This window comes from Pimephales promelas, chromosome 2 (assembly GCF_988280905.1).
Source record: "Pimephales promelas chromosome 2, fPimPro1.hap1.1, whole genome shotgun sequence".
NCBI lineage: Eukaryota > Metazoa > Chordata > Actinopteri > Cypriniformes > Leuciscidae > Pimephales > Pimephales promelas.
Genome location: NC_142770.1, coordinates 35,653,020 through 35,676,843, shown reverse-complemented (window position 1 = coordinate 35,676,843; position 23,824 = coordinate 35,653,020). Strand labels below are relative to the sequence as shown.

The window sequence follows — 23,824 nt, the reverse complement described above, 5'->3', positions numbered from 1 at the left end:
TTCATTAAGGTGGAGTAGCTATAGTTTAATTGTAGGTCAATGACGTGACGCCTAAATTTTCTGTCCGACTGCATTTTTTCAGGCAAAAATGGGTTTAAATGCCTATAAAGATACTGCATATTTGTAGTACCTCTCTCATGTATGTACTCACTTTAACTTTTCAAAAACCTTTTACTTATTTGTTATTATTTTGTTATTTAAAGTGTCAAAACATCATGTGGTGCGACCGTCCGGCCATAACTTCTGTTTTGAAAAGATCTTTGAAATTACTCTGAATTAATTCAAATTTATATACTGCACTATTTGGCATGATTTCCAAAATGTTTTGTGATCATTTAAAAAAATTCTAAGCATTTGCATTTATATTCCCATCATAATATACAAACAAACTTTGTCCGATGATGTCTATTTTATGAAATATCATGTGGTGCGACCATCAAAGAACTACCATTTTGGGACTTATATGTTGAAAACTATTCAAACACAGGAAGTTACATCATAAACCAATTTACCAAGGACCCATGGAAGCAGCAAGCAGGTTTTTAATTCTCTCAAATTGGAAAAAAAATAAACCTTTGTAATGGTTGGTATGTAGTTGCCAAATTTGGATGTCATGTGGTGTGACCTCAAAAAAATGTAATATTAAAGTTATTTCTACAAATATATATTTTTATTATAAATTTCATAGTGACCTTTTTTGGCAAGCTAGCTTGTTTTGTTTTGGTGGCCATTTCTGTGCCTGTAAATTATGAATGAATTTGAAAAAGTCAAATATCATGTGGTGCGACCACTGCAGACTGTTTTCAATGATAGATATATGTCCTAGATTGGCAGTTTTATGCTTTTATATTCAATCGACGGTTTATTTTAAAAAAGTACTTTACTTTAGTATCATTTGGAAAAGATTTTTATGCAATTTGGGATTTTTTTAAATATATTTCAGACAGTTTATGTTCACTCTTTGTACAATATGAGAAAAATGAAAAAAAATAGAGCATGTAATTTCAGTTTAGTAATACTGCATTTATTTGTAGTGTATTTATTATTGCCTATTTATTTATATAAAACTATTTTAATCTATTTTACCAGATGCCACTGCCTGCCAAGCGAAAAAATTCTTACCCTGCAGCAAGAGCAGAGTAGAGAAGAAGAGTGAAATATTATTACAGTTTAAAATATCTGGTTTATATGTGAATAGTAAACTTTAATTTATTCCTGTGATCAAAGCTGAATTCTCAGCATCATTACTCCAGTCTTCAGTGTCACATGATCCTTCAGAAATCATTCTAACATGTAACCCTAGACCATAAAACCACTCAATGGGTCAATGTCATATGGGTCACATCCATCACACAATTTTTTTTAATTGAGATTTATACATCATATGAATGCTGAATAAATAAGCTGTCTATTGATGTATGATTTGTTTAGATATATTTGGCCGATACAACTGAAAATCTAGAATCTGAGGGTGCTACAAAATCGAAACATTGAGAAAATCGCCTTTAAGGTTGTCCATTTATGTTTGCAATATTGCTATATTCACTCACAAAAATAAATGTTTATACATTTCTGTTAGGACATTTACAAAATATAAAACATCTTTATTTAATATATATATATATAACAATTATTATTTGTTAGAAAGAAATTCTAAGTCAAGTTAAATTAAATGGTGCACTTGTGTTTGTGATGTGATTTTTATAAAAAAAAGTTTATTAAATTTTAATGTTCAAGAAAATTCTTTGAAATTTGTATAAAATCTGGTTTAAATCATTTTTATGTACAAAATGTATTGTTCATTGATCTCTTTAAATAGATTTTAACTATATAAGGTCTTCATGTCATTTGGAGCGACCACTTGTCATGTGGTGCGACCAATAAAAGCAATCACTGTATTAAATTTAAAAATATATATTTTATTTCTGTGGCTGAAATATGAATCACAGATATAGTATGCTTCAGGAAATTAGATTTTTAAAACATTTCTATCAGTTTTATGTGATTTATAGGAAAAATAAGTCTGTTAACTAGAATTAAGAAGGCAACTCAGAAATTATAGAACAAAAAATGAGATCATTATTTACAAAAACTCAAAAGAATTGCAAATACTTGGTTTCTAAACACTTTACTTACTAAGAACTTGTAAAATAATGTTTAAGCATGTTAAAGAAATTAATAAATTTTAAGATAAATCACGGTCGCACCACATGACATTTTTTAAGGCTAGGGACAATTCATCTAGATGAAAAAACACTAAAATCACTTAAATTCAATTTTTAAAATGAATTTAGGTGTACACAACATCCTTAATGTTTGAACAATTGCAACAGATATTATTATTTTTAGTATTTTAAAATTGGCCTGTGGAAAATCCTTATCCGTCATTGACCCGTTAATAAACGACAATTTTGCACTTATTTTCTTCTGTTAGCTCTCATTTCTTCCTACTCACTTATTACACAGCACACTTACATTACATTTATTTTTCCTTTTTTTTTGGGGGGGGGGGGGGGCGCTAAAATTGTTGCTGCATACCCCTCTGAAACTGGGTAGTTGCGCCCCTGTATAGCAGCATGGCCACTGCAAAGAACCCCTGAAGAACCTTTTTTTTTAGCTGAACTGCTCAGTTATGTCTGAGTCAAGACATGAGTCAGTGGGCCAGGACTGCAGGTCCTTCAAAGCATAGGGGATGTCATGGGACAAAACCAAAGTCCAGATGCATTGTGCATGTCCCTGGTCTTGTATATGGACCACTCGTGCAATTATGGGCAAAAGCAGATTCTGATGCAAGATTAGCCAGAATCAAAGAAATAAGAGACGTGAGATTAGCTGAACCACTGGAATCTGCTCACAGAATGACTGTAACCTGTGAACTTATACCAGACACCATTACAGAAGGTAAATACCACGAGTCCAATATACACTAGGGTGACCAACTGTCCTGTTTTCCCAGGACATGTCCTGTTTTCTTATAACAATATAACAATTTTCTATTGATACAGAGGAGGCATAAACTACTTTAAATCTATTGAAATTAATAAGGTATCTTTGAGTAAACTTTGAGTATCATTTGAGTAGGCCCAGCTGTTTGCCGGGCCGAGTGTCCTGGTTTTTGGTAATCAAAATATGGTCACCCTATACACAAAATTTAGAAAAATGGAGTGCAAGCAAAAAAAAAAAGTGCAAGCACAGAAAACAAGGCCAAACAAATCCAACTAGTAGAAGCTCACGGTGAGGCATTTGGTGCTGTATCTCGAGTAATTGACAAGGAAATCATCGGCAGCAACAAAATTATGAAATTGACTGATATGACCAAAATCTACATAGCTCATCTGCAATGCACAAACTTCCCTAATCCCAAAATCCCAATCACATGAACATTGTAATTCCATCTAATTTGGATACAGCACCAAATGCCTCACTGTGAGCTTCTACTAGTTGGATTTGTTTGGCCTTGTTTTCTGTGTTTGCACTTCTCCATTTTTCTAAATTTTGTGTATATTGGACTCTACAGGATTTGTGGTATTTAGCTTCTGTAGGAAATAGATCCTTTCCTCTAATTCTGCAAAACAAATTTTCATCAAAGTTTTGTTCTGAACCTGGGTTTTGATCCTGGGTTCTCCCAAGTTTTTTTTCTCCATCCAATCTGATGGAGTTTTGGTTCCTTGCCACTGTCGCCTTACTTTTGGCTTGCTTAGTCGGGGATATTTAATATTCAACAATATATTTTATCTTTGTTGTACTACTTTTATGTTATCACTGTGAAGCTGCTTTGATGCAATCTATATTGTGAAAAGCGCTATATAAATAAATGTGACTTGACTTGACCAGTTGAGGCCCTCTGACTTTGCCTTGAACTTGCTGCTAATAGTTCAGGCTTCTGGTCAAGTCTTTTGAGATTCATGGTGAATCTTTGTTAGCATTCTCTGTGATATCCATCACCTTCTGTAATGGTGTCTGGTATAAGTTCACAGGTTACAGTCATTCTGTGAGCAGATTCCAGTGGTTCAGATAATCTCACGTCTCTTATTTCTTTGATTCTGGCTAATCTTGCATCAGAATCTGCTTTTGCCCATAATTGCATGAGTGGTCCATATACAAGACCAGGGACATGCACAATGCATCTGGACTTTGGTTTTGTCCCATGACATCCCCTATGCCTTGAAGGACCTGCAGTCCTGGCCCACTGACTCATGTCTTGACTCAGACATAACTGAGCAGTTCAGCTAAAAAAAAGGTTCTTCAGGGGTTCTTTGCAGTGGTCATGCTGCTATATAGCACCACTAAGCTCAGTTTGGTTCTTCAGTGGTTCTCTGGGTTGGTTAACATGCTCTATGGCACCTCTTATGGTTCTACATAGCACCATATGACAAAGAAAAGTGCTATATGGCACTTAAAGTGGTTCCCCTATGATTACAAGCCAATGAACCACTTTTAGTGCTATTTAGCACCATTTTTTTTAGAGTGTATGTTGAAGAAACCAACTACATAACCGACTAGATTATCTATGTTTATGAGATATGTGTGTGTGGGTGTGTGTGTGTGTGTGTGAATAAGCTACTGGACGTCTAAAATTTCCCTTTGGTATGAATAAAGTAGGCTATATATCTATTAATCTATCAAATGTCATTTAAAATAATTAAAAACGTAAGCATCAATGTAGTTTATGCTAAAAGTAAAAGTAAGCATCAATGTAGTGTAGTAAGACGGGTCAATTATATTAAATTGTAAACTAAAATATCAAACATCGAGCAATTCAGTGAAACAAATTTCTAGCTGTATAGGCAGAGGATGCAGACTTGGAGGATCTGTCTGTGTGAGTAAGAACAGTCTTTCAGGACAATCTTTATAAACCTGTCTGACACAGAGGAAACTATTAATGAAAATTCAACAAATATCTTATTTTGTCATTGGATGAACAACCCAGACAGGTTTCTGATTTGTCAATGAAATGATTTGTGAGCCACACCCCTTTGATGGAAAGGGTAATGAGGGTTGGAATGTTAGCATGTTAAGTGATACTATGGAAATGGACCTTGATCGATTATATCCATACAAGGCCTTAACTATATTAAATAAAAAATAATTAAAAACAACTATTTAAAGTAACTATCAATGTAGTATAGTAAGAGTATTGAGTAACCTAAAAGCTGTTCTGATTGACTAGGCCAATCTCGACATGTTAAAATAGCTTAAAATCGTTTTTTAAAGTGTTTCCCTATTCAGGGCTAAAACAGGTAGTGTATCCCAAAAATGTCAATGTTAACATTCATATTAATATTCTACACATCTAGACCTTTCAGAAAAGCATGATTTTGTCAGGGGAGGGGGTTGGGGTGTATGATAGGCGAATGGTTGTGGCCTATGCATGAAATGGGCTCATTATGTCAACATAAAGCCTTAACTATGTTAATTTTAGACACCTACCAATAAGCAGCATGGTAGATATTTGACCTAAGTCATCATATGTTAAGTTTGAGTGTGTATTGGGTCCCTTAAAAGCTGTTCTGATTGACTAGGCCAATCTCGAAATGCTAAAATCGCTTAAAAACGTTTTTAGGGTTTCCCTATTCACAGGCCTAAAACAGGTAGTGCAACCCAAAATTTTCAATGTTAACATTCAGATTCATATTCTACACATCCAGACCTTTCAAAAAAGTATGGTTTTGTTGGGAGGTGTGTGGGGGGGGGGGGGGGGGGTGCACGGTAGGCCTATGTAGCTCGCCGCCTATACTCTAGTAACGGTATCTTGCTGTGAAACATCACTGTTCTGACCAGACACTGTGAAGCTCTCAACAAATCTGAACCAGCGCTTACTAACATCTGCTCAATTTTACACCGACTCCATTATATAAAAGTAATAATAATAATAATTCATTACATTTATATAGCACTTTTCTCTGCCCTCAAAGCGCTTCACAGAGAGAGGGGGAATCTCCTCAACCACCACCAGTGTGCAGCTCCACCTGGATGATGCGACGGCAGCCATATTGCGCCAGAACGCTCACCACACACCAGCTTACTGGTGGAGAGGAGACAGTGATGAAGCCAATTGGTATATATGGGGATGATTAGGAGGCCATGATGGACAGAGGCCACTGGGCAAATTTGGCCAGGATGCCGGGGTTACACCCCTACTCTTTATCAAAGGACATCCTGGGATTTTTAATGACCACAGAGAGTTAGGACCTCGGTTTAACGGCTCATCCGAAGCACGGTTTTCGCCGAACAAAGACGCCGTCCCGAAAACCTCAGCTTACATTTACTTGATATCATTGCTAGTGTTAGACTGACTGAGATAAATGGGAAATGGCACTTTCACAGACCCAATGGCCACCAAAGCGCTTTACATTTTTCCCTCACATTCACCCATTCATACACTCATTCATACACTCATTCATACACTCATTCATACACTCATTCACACACTCATTCACACACTCATTCACACTCATTCACACACTCATTCACACACTCATTCACACACTCATTCACACACTCATTCACACAATCATTCACACACTCATTCACACACTCATTCACACACTCATTCACACACTCATTCACACACTCATTCACACACTCATTCAAACACTCATTCACACACTCATTCACACAATCATTCATACACTCATTCACACACTCATTCACACACACACACACACACACACACACACACGCACACAGCTTGAGTTAGGTGTCTTGCTCACGGACACCTTGACACTTGGTCAGGTGGAACCGGGGATTGAGCCACCAACCTTCCAGTTTGTAGTTTACCTACATGTCCCGTAATATAAGATAATGAGTCTAATTCAAAGATCAATTATGAGTCTAATTCAGAAGTGTCACTATTGCACATCTTTTATATAAATGATATACCTGAGATCAGGCCGTGTGTCTCCACTCTTAAACTTTATTGGCTTATCCATAGACCAGTCACTCTTCACAGACACACAGCTGGACTCTGGGTTTGAGCTCTTCTGCTGGACTGAACTGGAACAGAGAACAGATTCAGTTTAATCCTCTACATTACTGTGTTCATTCGTTATGAGAGGAACCATATGTGATGCCATCTGGGAAAACCCACCACATGGTGAAATTTGACATATTACAGGATTTGAGACCCTATTAAGACCCTATTATTTTATTTATTTTATTGTTTTTCTGTAACAGACGTTGTGGTTATCTGAAGTCGGCTGATCGCTGTGATTTTCAGAAACGGAATTGAGAAAAAACGGTTTAATTTACTGTCAAGTCCTACTAGTGAGACGACTGGTGCTCTTTATTTATTGCCTTTTTTTCATATCACATATTTTAGTTATCATCATAGATTAGGTATCATTCGAAAGCTTATGAACTCAAAATTTATCCAGTGAAACCCGTTTTGAAATTGAATGATTGAGAGGCGAGCAAGATCTTTTAAACGAGCAGCTTCAAACTCTGTTCTCTTGTGCTCCGCATCACGCCACACGATAACGCTGGATAAAAATAAATAAAACTTGCGTGCCGTTGTAGTTCACCCAGGACTGGACTTTATTCTGTGGTGTGGTTTATTTTTATAGGTGAACTGTCTTTGGAGTGTTAAGGGAAGGATAGCTCAACGGGAGATATTGTTTTTTGCCGTGCGTGTTCTTAAAGAGAAACACAGTCTTGTCAGCTGGCCAGTATAAATCGCTATTTTTCTGCACTAATAGTGAATTTTCCAAAGATATATTCAGAGATGATAAACAAGATGTTGTAGAATAATCATTTAATAAAAACCCAATTTTGACAAAAAAAAAAAACAAAAAAAAACTGACATTCAATCTATATTTAGACCTTACTAAAAAAACGTACGGGTTTTCCGACGGGTTTTCCCAGACCGCAAAACATATTAATATAAACACATTCATCTTTCATCTTAAAGCACTTTGAAGAAACTTTATGATCGTTTTATTTAATAATTCATGTTAGTTTCAAAACAAAAACACAAGAAAAATTAGGCACAAAACAAAACTGATATTTTTCTGAGATGTGACACAATATTTAACAGTGTTAGTTGAAAGTACCTGTGTCCTGGAGAGAAATCTCCATCTCTGGATGCTTGTGAATCAGCCATGATGAAGATCAGGATAATCTGTTGAGTTTGATCTCCTCCACTGACTCTGATGAAGAAACATTCACACACAATATTAAATGATTAAATTAAACGACCTTCATAATTTATCTGGACATATCTGGAGTGTGTGAGAAAAGGGATCGTGTAATAACTTCGTTAACTCACGCCCATTTGGGCCTTTACACACACGCACGCGCGCGCGCGCACACACACACACACACACACACACAAGTCGGCCGTTTGATTTCATGGAAATAACGGACACCGGAAACGCTGAACATGTTCGGGTGAAAGAAAACAAACCCCGACCCGCATCGACAGACTCTCATGTTTAAAAAGCGTGTGTCTGTGAGCTGTGATTTGGCCTATGAATGTTTACACATATAAACTTCTGAAGAATCACAAACAATACGAAACACAAAAGAAACCTTGGAGTGAAAGAAAACCTTTAAAGATTTTATATCAAACAAACAATCACGAACACTCACCTTGATCAAACTTTTACAAGATACAGGATCTCAAATCCTCCAGCTTTAACATCATAAAACTACAAGTAAATTAATTCTTAAGCGTTGATAAACACTTGATGCGAAAACTAACTTTCACTTTCTGTTTGTGACGAGAGAGAGACGCGCGTTCACGAGAGCACCACGCGGCGCATGCGTGAGAGCAGATGAACGCGCGTTGGAGACAGGTTGGAGATTAATATTTTATAAATAAAGTGGTACAGTTTTGCGCAAAGCATTCACGTCTTTTACAGATTGTTTTTTTATGTGTTACTTTTTTATCCTATTTCGTTTTTCTCTCTCTTCTCTTTACTTAATTTATTATTACTGTTCATCCTTTTTTCTTCATTATTTCTGTTTTGTTTATTCTTTTGGTTTTCTTTTTTATTTGTTCATCCTTGCCTTCATTTGTTCAGTTTTGTCTTTCATTTTTTCTTTCTGCAAACTCACAGTTCCTGATAATAAATCATAAAGAGGACTTTGTTAGATCACATCTGTATGATATGAAATAAGTTTGTCATCATCCAATCATGTTAATAATTACATTTAGTCATTTAGCAGATGATTTTATATTAACCTTTAAGACAATCTACAAATGTGGAACAATGCAATGTGACATAAACCTGAAAGAATCAGATCAATCATAACCATACTGTAAAAATACTGTATTGTAAACTTTATAACAGTTTAATGGTTGGTTTAATTCGTTGTTCCTGATAACTTTACTTCACTTTGGACTACTTTTAATTTAATAAGTGAAATGGCCAAAAGTCATTAAGAGGAAAGGACAGAAGTGATTGGGAAATATGAATGAATAAATGGTGATGTTGTAAAGTGATCTCTTCTGTCGGCTCTCGATACGGTTCACTCGTACTGCGTCACTAGAAGCAAAACTCCTGTTTCCTCTGATCACTGAAGCCTTATAGAGTCACACAGAGAGAAACATGTTCCTTTACACAATAGTCAGTCCAGTCTCCTTCACTTATACAGCGCTTTAACAATATAGAGCCGCTTTACAGTGACAATAGGAAATTACAGTAGCAGATTGTGTTGGTTTTACAGCAGCTCTAGAATAAAGTTATAGCTAAAGTTAGTTTTGATTGATTCACTTCCGTTGCAGAGATCATTAGTTATGAGTTGAGAGGGCAAGATGGCGGATCGGGTGCATTGCATGGTTTGAGCTCTCTAGGCCTGTCCCAGATTTCGCTATCCAAATTGCCATATTGTGCTCCTTTTGAATCTACAAATAAAACGGAACCTCCGGAAAAGTTTGTACACCATGACATCGAAGAAAAAGAATCTGGCTTTATCACGCAGCAACGAGACACCTGTCGACCACGAGTATGCTGGAAGGATGGAGGTGGATTCACCGAGAAACCTAAAAGAAAAGACCCGTTCTCACCACTAAAGATCACATCAGCTGCGGAAAAGCAGGATACTGGGACAGAAGGGAATGAAGCTATGAATACGGTCCTGGAAGCCATAAAGCAGCTAACTGATAAGGTGGATACACTAGACACCAGCTGCAACATAACTCCATCATGTTGACCAGCATACTGCGGTCAAGTGGGCCGCGCTTGGAAAATACACGGTCAAGCCAGCCGCACATTTTTTTTTATTATGCGCGTCAAATCCAGCACTTACGGTATGGGTGCTGAAAGACGCCCAAATTGATTTTAAGACTCCTTTTCCTGCTATTTTCCATCGTATTAGGACACAAATAATACAATTTCATGATTTTTTCCTAAAACATGACTTTTAATATTGTTTGTTTGTTGTTATTTGTAATGTTTCTAGGCTTAAATATTAATTATACCTATTATAATGTATTCAATTTCATATTATTAAAAATGTATCATACATTTTTATTAATAATATTTACATTTTTAGACACTATTTCTGCTATTCTCCATCTTATTATGAGACAAATAATAAAGTTTTTTTTAAAAAAACATGACTTTTTCGTTTTTTTATTATTTTTTTTATGTTTGTAGGCCTATATATGATTTACATTAATTTCAATTTTATTTTTTAAAGATTTAATTTATTCATGCTCGTGTTAATTATCATACATCATTACTTTTTTTACATTTAATTGTTAATTTGAATGTTTATATATTTATATATATGTTTAAATATGTTTATATATATATATATATATATATAATTTGATTTTTTATTATACATTATTATTGCCTACTTTATTAATGTGAATGAAATTGAATATTAATGTTAATTATCAATACATTCATTTAACATTTTTTGTTGTTTTTAAATGTTTGTATTATGTGTACACTCGTTATTATTATATGTAATGATGATTATTTATTTATTTACTTATTTAACTTTTTTATGTCAATGTAAATGACAAATATGATACAATCAGATTTTAGTGGTTTTTAATCTTTCACTTATCATTGAATTTCTCATATATATATATATATATATATATATATATATATATATATATATATATATATATGCGCTCCCATGTTCAAACTATTTACACGTCCCATGTTCAAACACTCATAAAAAATGTTCCTTCATAGGTTTGCTCATTCTCTCAATTGATTGATTCCTGTTCAGAGGGACCCTGGCTATTACTGTATGTATTATCAAGTCATTTTACTGTATAGTTTTGGAGAAAAGTACAGGCAAACTAACCCCAATCATCAAAGTGCGTTCTACCACTTGAACCACATCCCATTTTCAAACACTCATTAAAAGTGTTCCTTCATAGGTTTGCTCATTTTCTCAACTGATTCCTGTTCAGAAGGACCCTGGCTATTACTGTATGTATTATCAAGTCATTTTACTGTATACATTTCGAGAAAAGTACAGACAAACTCACCCCAATCATCAAAGTGCGTTCTACCACTTGAACCACATCCCATTTTTAAACTCTCATTAAAAGTGTTCCTTCATAGGTTTGCTCATTTTCTCAACTGATTCCTGTTCATAGGGACCCTGCCTATTACTGTATGTATTATCAAGTCATTTTACTGTATAGTTTTGGAGAAAAGTACAGGCAAATTCAGCACCATCATCAAAGTGTGTTCTACCACTTGAACCACATCCCATTTTCAAACACTCATTAAAAGTGTTCCTTCATAGGTTTGCTCATTTTCTCAACTGATTCCTGTTCCGATGGAACCTGGCTATTACTGTATGTATTATCAAGTCATTTTACTGTATAGTTTTGGAGAAAAGTACAGGCAAACTTACCCTAATCATCAAAGTGCGTTCTACCACTTGAACCACATCCCATTTTCAAACACTCATTAAAAGTGTTCCTTCATAGGTTTGCTCATTTTCTCAACTGATTCCTGTTCAGAGGGACCCTGGCTATTACTGTATGTATTATCAAGTCATTTTACTGTTTAGTTTTGGAGAAAAGTACATGCAAACTCACCCAATCATCAAAGTGCGTTCTAACACTTAAACCACATCCCATTTTCAAACACTCATTAAAAGTGTTCCTTCATAGGTTTGCTCATTTTCTCAACTGATTCCTGTTCAGATGGACCCTGGCTATTACTGTATGTATTATCAAGTCATTTTACTGTATAGTTTTGGAGAAAAGTACAGGCAAACTTACCCCAATCATCAAAGTGCGTTCTACCACTTGAACCACATCCCATTTTCAAACACTCATTTAAAGTGTTCCTTCATAGGTTTGCTCATTTTCTCAACTGATTCCTGTTCAGAGGGACCCTGGCTATTACTGCATGTATTATCAAGTCATTTTACTGTATAGTTTTGGAGAAAAGTACAGGCAAATTCAGCACCATCATGAAAGTGTGTTCTACCACTTGAACCACATCCCATTTTCAAACACTCATTAAAAGTGTTCCTTCATAGGTTTGCTCATTTTCTCAACTGATTCCTGTTCAGAGGGACCCTGGCTATTACTGTATGTATTATCAAGTCATTTTACTGTATACATTTCGAGAAAAGTACAGACAAACTCACCCCAATCATCAAAGTGCGTTCTACCACTTGAACCACATCCCATTTTTAAACTCTCATTAAAAGTGTTCCTTCATAGGTTTGCTCATTTTCTCAACTGATTCCTGTTCATATGGACCCTGCCTATTACTGTATGTATTATCAAGTCATTTTACTGTATAGTTTTGGAGAAAAGTACAGGCAAATTCAGCACCATCATCAAAGTGTGTTCTACCACTTGAACCACATCCCATTTTCAAACACTCATTAAAAGTGTTCCTTCATAGGTTTGCTCATTTTCTCAACTGATTCCTGTTCAGAGGGACCCTGGCTATTACTGTATGTATTATCAAGTCATTTTACTGTATAGTTTTGGACAAAAGTACATGTAAACTCACCCAATCATCAAAGTGTGTTCTACCACTTAAACCACATCCTATTTTCAAACACTCATTAAAAGTGTTCCTTCATAGGTTGGCTCATTTTCTCAACTGATTCCTGTTCAGAGGGACCCTGGCTATTACTATATGTATTATCAAGTCATTTTACTGTATACATTTCGAGAAAAGTACAGACAAACTCACCCCAATCATCAAAGTGCGTTCTACCACTTAAACCACATCCCATTTTCAAACACTCATTAAAAGTGTTCCTTCATAGGTTTGCTCATTTTCTCAACTGATTCCTGTTCAGAGGGACCATGGCCATTACTGTATTGATTGTCAAGTCATTTTACTGTATTGTAGGCAAAAAATAAAAAATAAAGGCAAAATCACCCCATTGACTGTATTCTTAAAGCAAATTTATTAATGAAATAAAACAATAATTTGCCTAATTAGGTTTATACAGTAATGTTTTATACAATAAAATCTTTATTTCCTTTTTTAAGAACATAAATAAATGAGTATCTGGATTTCACTCCTTTGCTTGTATTTAGAATATATATATATATATATATATATATATATATATATAAAAAATAAATATATATACATCTATGAAAAAAATCTAATCCACGGTTAAATATACCAGTGACATGTTTAAATTGAAATTGAAACTTTAAATGACAAAAAAGTAATGAAATGAATAAAATAACAAAGCTTTTTTCTACTCCACTCTTTTGGTGTTCCAAAAATTCCACTCTTTTGGTGTTTTGGTGTTTTTTTAAATTTGTTTTAATGCTTCCTCATGTAGAGTCCACTACATCAGTTGCATTTTAAACATTGCCAGACCTGATCATTTCCAATTACCGTTCTGGGTATGTCTACACATGTAGGATGATACCACTCTTGGCATTTGGAGCACTGGACCATGAGCTCATTGTAATGAGCGGTTCTGCAAAGACAATACACTGGTATTGCAGTTTTGGTCACGTTTGCCTCTGCTTTGCTCTCGAGTCTTTATGCCAAATGTGATGCTGTTTTTTGTTAATGAAGCATACAATTGGGCCCTCAGCCTGCCTTCATATACATATCTCTGGTGGATGACCCTTGCACAGAGCATATGCAAATGCTATTGAAAATACGCCACAATTGCTCAGATTTGATTGCTGCTGCACAGCTGGTTGCAGAACATCAAAATGGTCTGACTTTGGCCTTACCAGCCAAGACAGTGTCTGTAGGGTTCTCAAGTCCAGAGGGGCACTTTTACTGTCATACACAGAGAGCTGATTTTCACCACAAAATAAATTGCTTACTGTGATCCAGTGGTTTTGCCGAATGTTCAATATCTGCACAAACTTTTCTTGTGGAGTTCCGACAATTCCTCCACGTGCAATAGCACTAAAGGGCAATACTGACTGAAACCCATCAATGTCCATATTGTCCTTTGCCATGAGGTAGCTGGCCAGGTCGATTGCATCACAAGTCAACCAGTAATCCTGGTGAAGGATTTGTTGCAGATTATTTATTTTGGGTGGCCTGGATAGTCTTCTAGGTTCAGTTGTTTCCAATGGACATGACTCGTTCCATATTGGCCCCTCGATTTTAGATTGTCTTCTCCTGATATTCTTCACAAGAGCTTTCTGTAAGTACAGAAGATACAAATTATTACTTTGTGAATCACTTAAAATTGAAATGTGATAGTATTTAACACTAAAAGTTACTGTTTAATGTTTTGTGTGATCTTGATCTATAAAGTGTCTTTTTAACAGGGGACAGTACTTTCAATGTTAAGTTTGGATCTGGACCTTTTAGAGCAGTGTTTTTTTATGTTTATTATTTTGATCCCCATTAGCTGCTACATTAAGCTGCTACAATACACGTATTCTTTGTCTCCCTAATCAAACACACCTGATTCAACTCATCAGCTCATTAACCAATCTGATTATGAGCTGATGAGTTGAATCTGGTGTGTTTGATAAGGGAGACAAAGAATACGCGCAGTGTTGGTGTGCCGCCAGGAACAGGGTTGGGAAACACTGTTTTAGAGAACCACAAGTTGTCACAGTGTCTGGTTGTGTTTCCCTTGTTTGTCACTAAAGGTCCTCGTTATCACGGTGTCCTTCACTATTAACTTCATTTCCCAGCATTCTGTCTGTCACTGTCATTCATTAGTTCATTGCACTCAGCTGTTCCCCGTCATCATTGTTCCCAGCTGTTCATTGTTAGTCTTGTTCGATATGTGTATATATTCCCTGTCTGTGTTATTATGTGTACGGAGTCACACCACTTGAGATCTGTGTTCATGATTCATGTTTTTGTTTCGGTGCTAATCTTTTGGTTTGGTTATTGGATTTTGACCCCTACCTAGAAGACTACGATTTTGGATTACCCTATATTAAACATATTGCTTTTGGGTATGTCTGTCCCCCATGTGTGTTCGTGACACAAGATTGATGTGAGAGCCAATGAGATTACATGCAATAAACAAATGCAGTGATAAACAAAGCAATGATGAAATGATATTAAAGCATAATCTCAAGTGTTTTATTTTTATATATATATATATATATATATATATATATTGTAATGATTCTTACCTTTCTCTTTTCTTTCATCTTCTCTGGTGTTTTGGGCTCCACATACACCTGATCATCACTACTATCATCTTTCCTCTCGACCTGTGATGTGTAATAGTGGAATTGATGAACATAGCAAATAGAAAACCATAAGAGTAACCTGGTGGCCTATATGAGATTAGATCAAATTGTAATAATGCAATAATAAACCATGTATTGCAATGATAACATGGTATTAAAGCATAATCTCAAGTGTTTATGTGTATATATATATATATATATATATATACTGTTTATCGTAATGATTCTTACCTTTCTCTTTTCTTTCGTCTTCTCTGGTGTTTTGGGCTCCACATACACCTGATCATCATTACTACCATCTTTCCTCTCGACCTGTGTTGTGTAAAAGTGGAATTGATGAACATAGCAAATATGCTTACCTCCCACTAATTTTACACTGTACAACATACAATTTTAACCAAGATTATTTTTTCTAAAAACAAGCTGTGAAGGTTGTTTTAAGATAATTCGACATGAAGATTAGATCAGAAGACTGGTTACAGTTAAATACAAATACATAATTGCTTTTTAATAAATAATTGCACGTATTCACAGCAAATTCTTCTAGATTTGTAATATTTGAAATTATAATTATTATTATTATACCCTCTGATTAAAATTACCTTGCTTCTAATGTGTTTGAATGGCAGACCCTTCACTAGTGGAGAAACGTATACTCCTTTACGCTTCTGATTTTTCTTTTTCCACTGTTCCATTTCCACTCGATAGGACTGGAAGAGATGTCGTATAAGCACATACATTACTCTTTTTATGAAATATTTTCCAGCATCTTGTGTTTTTAACAAAGAGTCATTAAAATGACAATGTTTTGTAAAAGGTACAAACATAAAAAATATTTCCATACTTTCTTTCTCGATCTTTCTGTGTCTTCATATTCACGGAGCTGTGCATCATGCATCCGTTGGTATATCTGCACAAAGTCATCCATCCGTGTGAGTCTCCTCCTCTGGAACCTAATTTTTTGAGGTCCCACTGACTTTTTTCCATGATTCCCTGCGTACGATTGTCCTGCGTAAAGTTCTGAAAAACAATTAGCCAACACATTAAATTACAAATTTGCCTTTTAATCAATGAATTCAAATTAATAATCTAAGTTTTACCTGTTTTTTGGACTGACTGACTTCTTTAAAAATCTTGCTGAAATGCTGGTACGCTGAACCAGTACCATGACGACCAATATCGCCTAAAGTATTACGTGATAATAAGATAAGATGACAATATGAATATATTTATATATATATATATATATATATATTAGGGGTGGCACGGTACATGAAAAAACACCCGAACCGTTCGGTTCGCTTGTCTCGGTTCGGAGCGCGTGTGCGTCTCACGGTTCGACGCATGCGCAATGTAACCTCGTGCCCGTATGTGACGTGTTTTCTTTTCCCGCGACATAAACTTGTTCGACTTGGACCGGCGCTGCACAGAGCGATCGGTGAATAACACCAATCTAGCGCGAGTCGGCTCCGTATGCATTCATCACTTTCGCGGTATTTGATGTCATTACCGATCGCTCTGTGCAGCGCCGGTTCAAGTTAATAAACAAGCCAGTAAAAGTGGAGTATGGAGCGCTGCAGGTCACGGCACGCGGAGAAATGGCAAGTGGGAGAGATGAGGGAGTTGGAGGATGCGCCAGCGTCGTATAAGTCTAAGTCCAGTGTGTGGGAACATTTTGGATTTCATGTTATGATATTTTAATTTAACTACAGTGGCACTTTATGTATAGATAAGAGCTTCAGTCATACGTTTCCAAACCCTGCACTTTAATTTTAAGTGGAAAAAAGTACCCTCACATTTTGGGAATAGAAGCATTGTTGATACTGTTTTTGTGTTGAGGTTGAACTTAAATTTCACTTTATGTTTATGGCCTTTGCTATTGCTATAGCTTAATTATCTATAGGCAATGAGGTTTCATGTATATTGACATTTAAAAGACAGTGTTTTAAGAGTTGCTCTCTTTTTCTTTTAAAAGATAAAATTTTGGTAAGAGCTACAAAAGTTAGCAGTTGATACATGAAAGTTAATTTCTTTGTGTAAATAAGATTTATGTGATAAAAATGCACAAGTTCTTGTATGATAGTGATACACATTCTCCTTTTTTTTGCCAAATAAACAAAAAGCATGTCAATTTCTTCTCTCTTGCTGTATCTAAATCTCACCTAGCTTTCCTCTGAGATAGTCCCAAAATGTGCTTAAAGTCAAAGAGTCAAATTCAGTTTGTGCATGATTGCATGAATATAATATATATTTTTTTAATACTGTATCCTAAAGTGTGGATAATTAAGCTATATATCACATGCTGAAGTACATTTCTGGAGTGTTAAAGATTAAAAGAAAAAATAACAAGAACCGTACAGAACCGAAAACCGTGACCCTAAAACCGTGATACAAACCGAACCGTGGGTTTTGTGAACCGTGCCACCCCTACTGTAAACACGTTCATTCTGGTGTCTGTGAACGTAGGCTCTCTGTCAGTTTAACTTCGTACAGTAGGGTGCCAGATTTCTATAGAGCCTTCCAGGCGAAAACCTGGCTAAAACACATGTAAACATGCCTTAAAATGTAGCGAATAACCACCCAATCTGGCAACACCAGCCACCAGTGTCGCACCGTGGCCGCCGGTGACAAAGCAAGGAGCGCCGAGGACGTGCACTATCAATTAAACGACGAGGTCGGTGAGGATCGGAAAAATCTTACATTTATGTGCAAACTTTGCCCGTCGATAAAATAATTGTTGTCTGTGTTTGTATATGGGCTGTGGCAATAATAATAATAAAACAAAAGCTAGCAACATATGGAAAAAAACAATTATTCCGCAAACAACAAGTGACGTTGTTGACCGTTGATCACTCTTCTGCGCATGCGGGTCACTTCTAGGTCATTTCACGTTCACACAGGAGATCACAAAAGGTCGCATTTAATTGGAAATGTGAACGGCCTTGCAAAAAAACCCGATTTTTTTCAAAAAATCGGAATTGAGCATTAAGCCCTGCAGTGTGAACGTAGCCGAAATGGCTGAACCTTGTGAAACCAAAGATATCGTTGGGCATGGTAACTGCTTTTTCAGATCAGGGGCTCGTTCTTCGTACGTTGCTTAAAACATCCGAGATCAAATGAGAGATCTAAGATGATATCATCGTGCTAATCATGATCCGGCTAATTGGGTTCTTCGAACACACCTGTTGTTTATGATTAGTATCGCTGGATTGAGTTATCTGAGATAACTGCGCGTTCTCGCGTTGGTTTAAAAGGGTACATGTATCGATAGCAGAACCAGTGATCAGCAGCGCTGCTATTGGCTGTTCAGCATGGCCAAAGAACACGCCCAGTTTTTCTCCCAAGCAGAGCAAGCGCTTTTAATGCAAGGTTATGCCGATTTCAGTCTTTAATTAAAACGCCAGGGAACACCTCAAAGTGTGCAAAAGCCAGGAGAGAGTGCTGGCAAAACTAGAAGACAAATTAAATGCGTTTGTGGTGACCATGTTAGATGTTTTAATAACTTATTATTATTATATTTTTATTTTTATAATTTCATAATTACTTTGTTCATTGTAATGTCGAGTCACCGCACTATAATAATGGACATGGTCAAAGTGAAGTACAAAAATATTCTACTTAATGGTAATTTTAGGCCTTATAGGCCTACTAGTCTCTTTTAAAAAGGCACTGTTAAATAAATGATTGTCTGTTTATAAAAGCAACCAGGAAAAAGGCTGAGAAAAAACTAATAATGATGCTCCTGACCCTGGCAGAAGAGCTGACCCTTGGGTTGAATGTGAATTGCCCTGTTGTGAAGGGCATCCCTGGGTTCAGTTCTTCCAGACTCACATCAGGGACCAGCAGCAGCAACACCTTCATCACTGGGAAATGAGATTTAAATTATCTTTGTACACTGTGAAATAATTTGTTGCTGCATTAAATGAAGTAGACCTATAATCCAAATTGGCTGGTTTAGTCATTTCAGCTGTTAAATCTTGAGTAATGATAAATTGCTTTGTCTTTTGAAAGTAAAAACTGATAAACTTATGTTAATGTAAAAATATTTTGCCATGAGTTATCAATCACATTGCACTGGAGAGTGAAGAAAACTTCTCAGATGACTGTCCTTTGGAGGAAGAACTTTAATTTAATTGATGGCTTTAATTGATTTCTACTTGTGCCTATGCCTGTTATTTCTGAGAGGAGTCCACATGTACAGAAAGGCCTACAGAAGAGTCTGCACACAGCAGTGATACAGGGGAGGGCAGTGTAGAGACAACTTTTGCTTTTTATTTGTTGCATGAGGCATGTGTGACACAAACGACACAGGGTTAAATTCGTCCCCTATATGAGTCTTCAACAGAAAATAGAGTATTTTGAAAAAACAAAAATCAGGGGGAGAAACAGAACTTGACTAAGAAAAAATTGCACTAGAAATAGAGTTGCTTCAAAATAAACTTCAGAGTAAAATCACACAGAGTACTATTGCTGACCTTGCATAATATCTTTTAAAAAGATGACTGAATAACTGGCTTTTCTTTACAAAGAACAATTGAAATAAAACTCTAAGCAAATAGAGTTTTGCAAATTTGTCTTGTCTTTTATTTTAGGCTTAATGAAACTTTTTTTTTTTCTTTCTGATGTTGGCAGTGTTGTGTAATATGGCACATGCAATGTCACAGGCCCTGTCAGGTGCAACCCTCAGGCTTTTTAGACCCTGAAATCTTCCCTTTAGTTGGCCAAAGCATGTCATTGTGGCAAAAAAAAAAAAAACTAAGAGCACTACTTTGTGAATGGCACGACAGAAAGCTTATCAAGTTCTCCGCATCTCCAGTAGTGTAAAGGAAACAAATAATTTTAGGGCAATGCAAACATTTTGTACTGTTGTTGAAGCCCGACATCGAATCAAACATTAATGTGCATTTCCAACAAAATAATAATGTATTTAAACGACACCCTCACGACGATCGTTTCACGAGAAAACAAAAATAAATCTCAGAAATTAGGCTACACACTATCGCGCTGCGCTGAAGGACTTCCCGTATCAGCCGCGATCTAATCCTGTTTACATGAAATAAGCCTGCTCGCGAGCAGGTTCAAGCTGACGGACCTGTTGCTATGACAGCAAGTCCAGGATGAGCGTCGAAGAACCAAACGATCCAAGATCATGCCAAATCGCCAACAATCAAATCCAGCTAACTGACTTAGCGACGTACGAAGAACGAGCCCCAGTAGAGTAGATTATGCAGTAAGTGTAAGTGAACAAGAACATAGAAAACTGAGATGCGCTGTTGTAACACATTCTCCAGGATGAAATAAAAAATGAAATACGTCGGAACTTGGGCAACAGAGCTAGAAATACAAGCAGCCATTGATTTAATTGGTGTGGAAATACTTACATTCAGTGAAGAGAAATAGCTTAAATAGTCAGCCCGCGTTCCCGCGTTTTGATAGTTTTTTTTATTTTTTTTCACATAGCTGCATAGACTTAGAATACACCATCATTAATGGTTGAATAAATAATTCAATACATGATTATAAACTATAGAGGGTCTTCTTTTTTGTGTACACTCTTTTTGTTTTTGTTTTTTTCAACCGATAATGTTCTGGGAGGCCATTGTTGCTATTGTAACGAACTACACTTTTACATGCCTCTGATTGACAGATAAATCATGCAATCTTATTTTCTGTTGTTGAGGTTTTTTCAGCTTTGTACAATATTTGCTTCATACATTTACTGTAGTTCAATTGTATTGTTAAAGAGAGCAAGTTTTACCATTTAATTGAGCTGTGTATGAGTTTTAGACACATTGTTGTAGTGATTCTAGCAAAGTTGAATAATTTATATTTATTCACCTCAAATAAGAGTAAATGTACCATATTTTAATTATACTAAGAAAGTAGAAAAAAGAAAAATCTACTCAAGTGCTGTAACGAAAATATTTGTAATGTTACTTTCCTCCTCTGATAGAAACACAACAATATATATCCCATTTCAATATTGTTAAGGTATGATGTTTGAATTAGGGATGTAAAAATGTTGTCAAAATAAGGTGTTATTTCTCTCTCTCACCCCCTTTTAAATTAGTTAGGGCAGCAGAAGTGTGGCCATCTACTTGCACTCATACTGTTCTCCCCAATAATTAACTATTGAATCATCCCACTGCTTTTCTGATAGTCCAATAGAGATGAGTATTTGAAGAAGTATTTTATGGCCCACAGTGTCAAAAGGTTTTGACAAATCAATAAAAAAGTTTTTTGAAAATTTTGAAATGGCTGTCATTGTACGGTGTTGTTTCCTAAAACCAGGATCACCATACTGATGATTCCATTAATTTAGCTAAAACTGACAATTTAGAAATAGGCCTATAATTATTTACGTTTCCAGGATCACCACCTTTGTGAAGGGGGAGCACATTGGCAGATTTCCAAATGGCCGGTACTTGATTCGTAGCTAAAGAAAGGTTAATTAAATGTGCAACTGGGTTGGCTATCAAATCTGCAGCCATTTAAAAAAAAAGTAAGGCTTCAATTTGTCTAAACCTGATGATTTTTTTTTTTTTTCAGATCTAGATCCTTCAAGGCCTTCCTTACTTCTGATAGAGTTTTTGTCTTGAAATAAAATGGTTGTGCTGACAGTAACTGATCAACAAGACAACCAATGGGAGAGCTGGAAATTGGATTATGTGTTAGATAAAGGGAGGTAACAGCAATAAATTATTGAAACCATTGAGATGAGAAGTCCATTTTTACAGTGGATAAATTACATAAACACCGAAATTTCAACTAGTCAGACTCAAGATTTGACTTTCTAGCCTGAGCCCAGGCTTGGTTTCGCTCTTGAAGAAGGTCAGACAATTCATTATTAAACATTATTTCGCCCTTTTACTCTGTGTGTATGCTTCTTTACCAGGCCTGTAAAACCATCATAAAAAATGTCAAAGCATTCTCATTAATAAGGCTAATTCTTCCCCAATTAAAATCATACAGATCAAGTAGAAAACCTTGCAATGAGACCTGCTTCATTACCCTCTTAAAGATTATGAACGGCCTTGTTTTAGGATTTTATTTGTTCCTTACTGATGCTATAAGAACATGATCGCTAATGTCATTTGAAAAAAAAACAGAGGCACAACAGTGGTAGAGTATTTATTAGGAGCATTTGTGAATAAGATAAATAATGGAATATTTTTGGTTTGGTCTAGTGGGGCTATTCACAATCTGAGAAAGATTAAAAGAATCACAAAATGATCAGACATTGGCAAAAGCCAATTCCAGTTAAGATCTCCTAAAAAAACAAATTCATTATAATTTAAACTTATTAATAACTCCCTCAATGTAAAAAGAGTGCCACCATCAGCTGAAGGGCTGAACAACCAACAACTGTGATGTGAAGACTCTTAGAAACTTCTAGTCAAGGGCCAACAATTCAAAATGTCTGCTTATTGACCGAGACAATCAGATTCACAATAAATGACTTTTTTTTCCACATATATTGCAACACCTCCACCCTTTTTATTCGGTCTGTTCTGAATAAGTTGAACCCATCTACAGACACATCCTTATCAGAAATAGAGTAGCATAGAGTAGCATAAAACATAAGTATTGGTTTTAAGTAAACCACATCTATTTTGCCAACCAGACTATGAACATTCAAATGACTATCCTAATTAATGATCTTGCATCACCACATCTTGAACAATGTGTGACTTTCTGTAAGGACAATTCTAGGGAAAAATTCTAAGGGTGACTGTTGAGTTAAATTGAATAAAACTGTCTTTGGGACAATCAGCTTTTTCCATTTAGAGCAACAGAAAGATGGAATTCAGGTTCTGTTCATATTAGAAAAACTACATCATTTAGCATTTTAAATAAAAATCATTTCTCCTAACAAAGCAAAGACAACTTTTCCACCTTTTGTTGTTAGTGTGCACAGTGTTGAAAACTTTGAATAATGAACCATTTTATGATACAGTTGAAGAGAAAGCCTCAAAGCTTCATTTCACCATAACCAGTAGTTGCAGTGAAAATCAATTAAGTAAACATAAATAAATAAATTACTATATGCATACAAGCTTTTAGCTATGCCAATAATTTGACATAAAACACAGCAATCTCTCTCTGTCCAACTCTCTCTAAGAGCTCCTAAAGCACTCTGAGAGGCCCTTTTAAAAAGGCCAAGCCCCTCCTATTTGGATTAAACCATTTAGTAATTAAAAGTAATTAAGAAATTCAAGAAAGATAAAA

General features: G+C 35.7%; 1 protein-coding gene across 10 annotated transcripts in view; it reads right to left on the bottom strand.

Moving 5' to 3' along the window:
• The window catches only part of LOC148997267 (NACHT, LRR and PYD domains-containing protein 3-like), a 133,946-nt gene that overhangs the window by 53,165 nt on the left and 56,957 nt on the right, over positions 1-23,824 (bottom strand). For 6 of the 10 annotated variants that reach the window (XM_089118817.1, XM_089118815.1, XM_089118824.1 and 3 more), the window contains exon 5: positions 6,883-6,996. The exons of 1 other annotated variant lie outside the window; for it this stretch is intronic. In XM_089118817.1, the coding sequence (XP_088974943.1) occupies positions 6,883-6,996 (114 nt within the window). Of the gene's footprint in view, positions 1-6,882; positions 6,997-8,051; positions 8,148-8,589; positions 8,699-23,824 lie in introns of those variants that run through there. 3 more of the 10 variants (XM_089118829.1, XM_089118833.1, XM_089118849.1) reach the window with 2 other exon arrangements.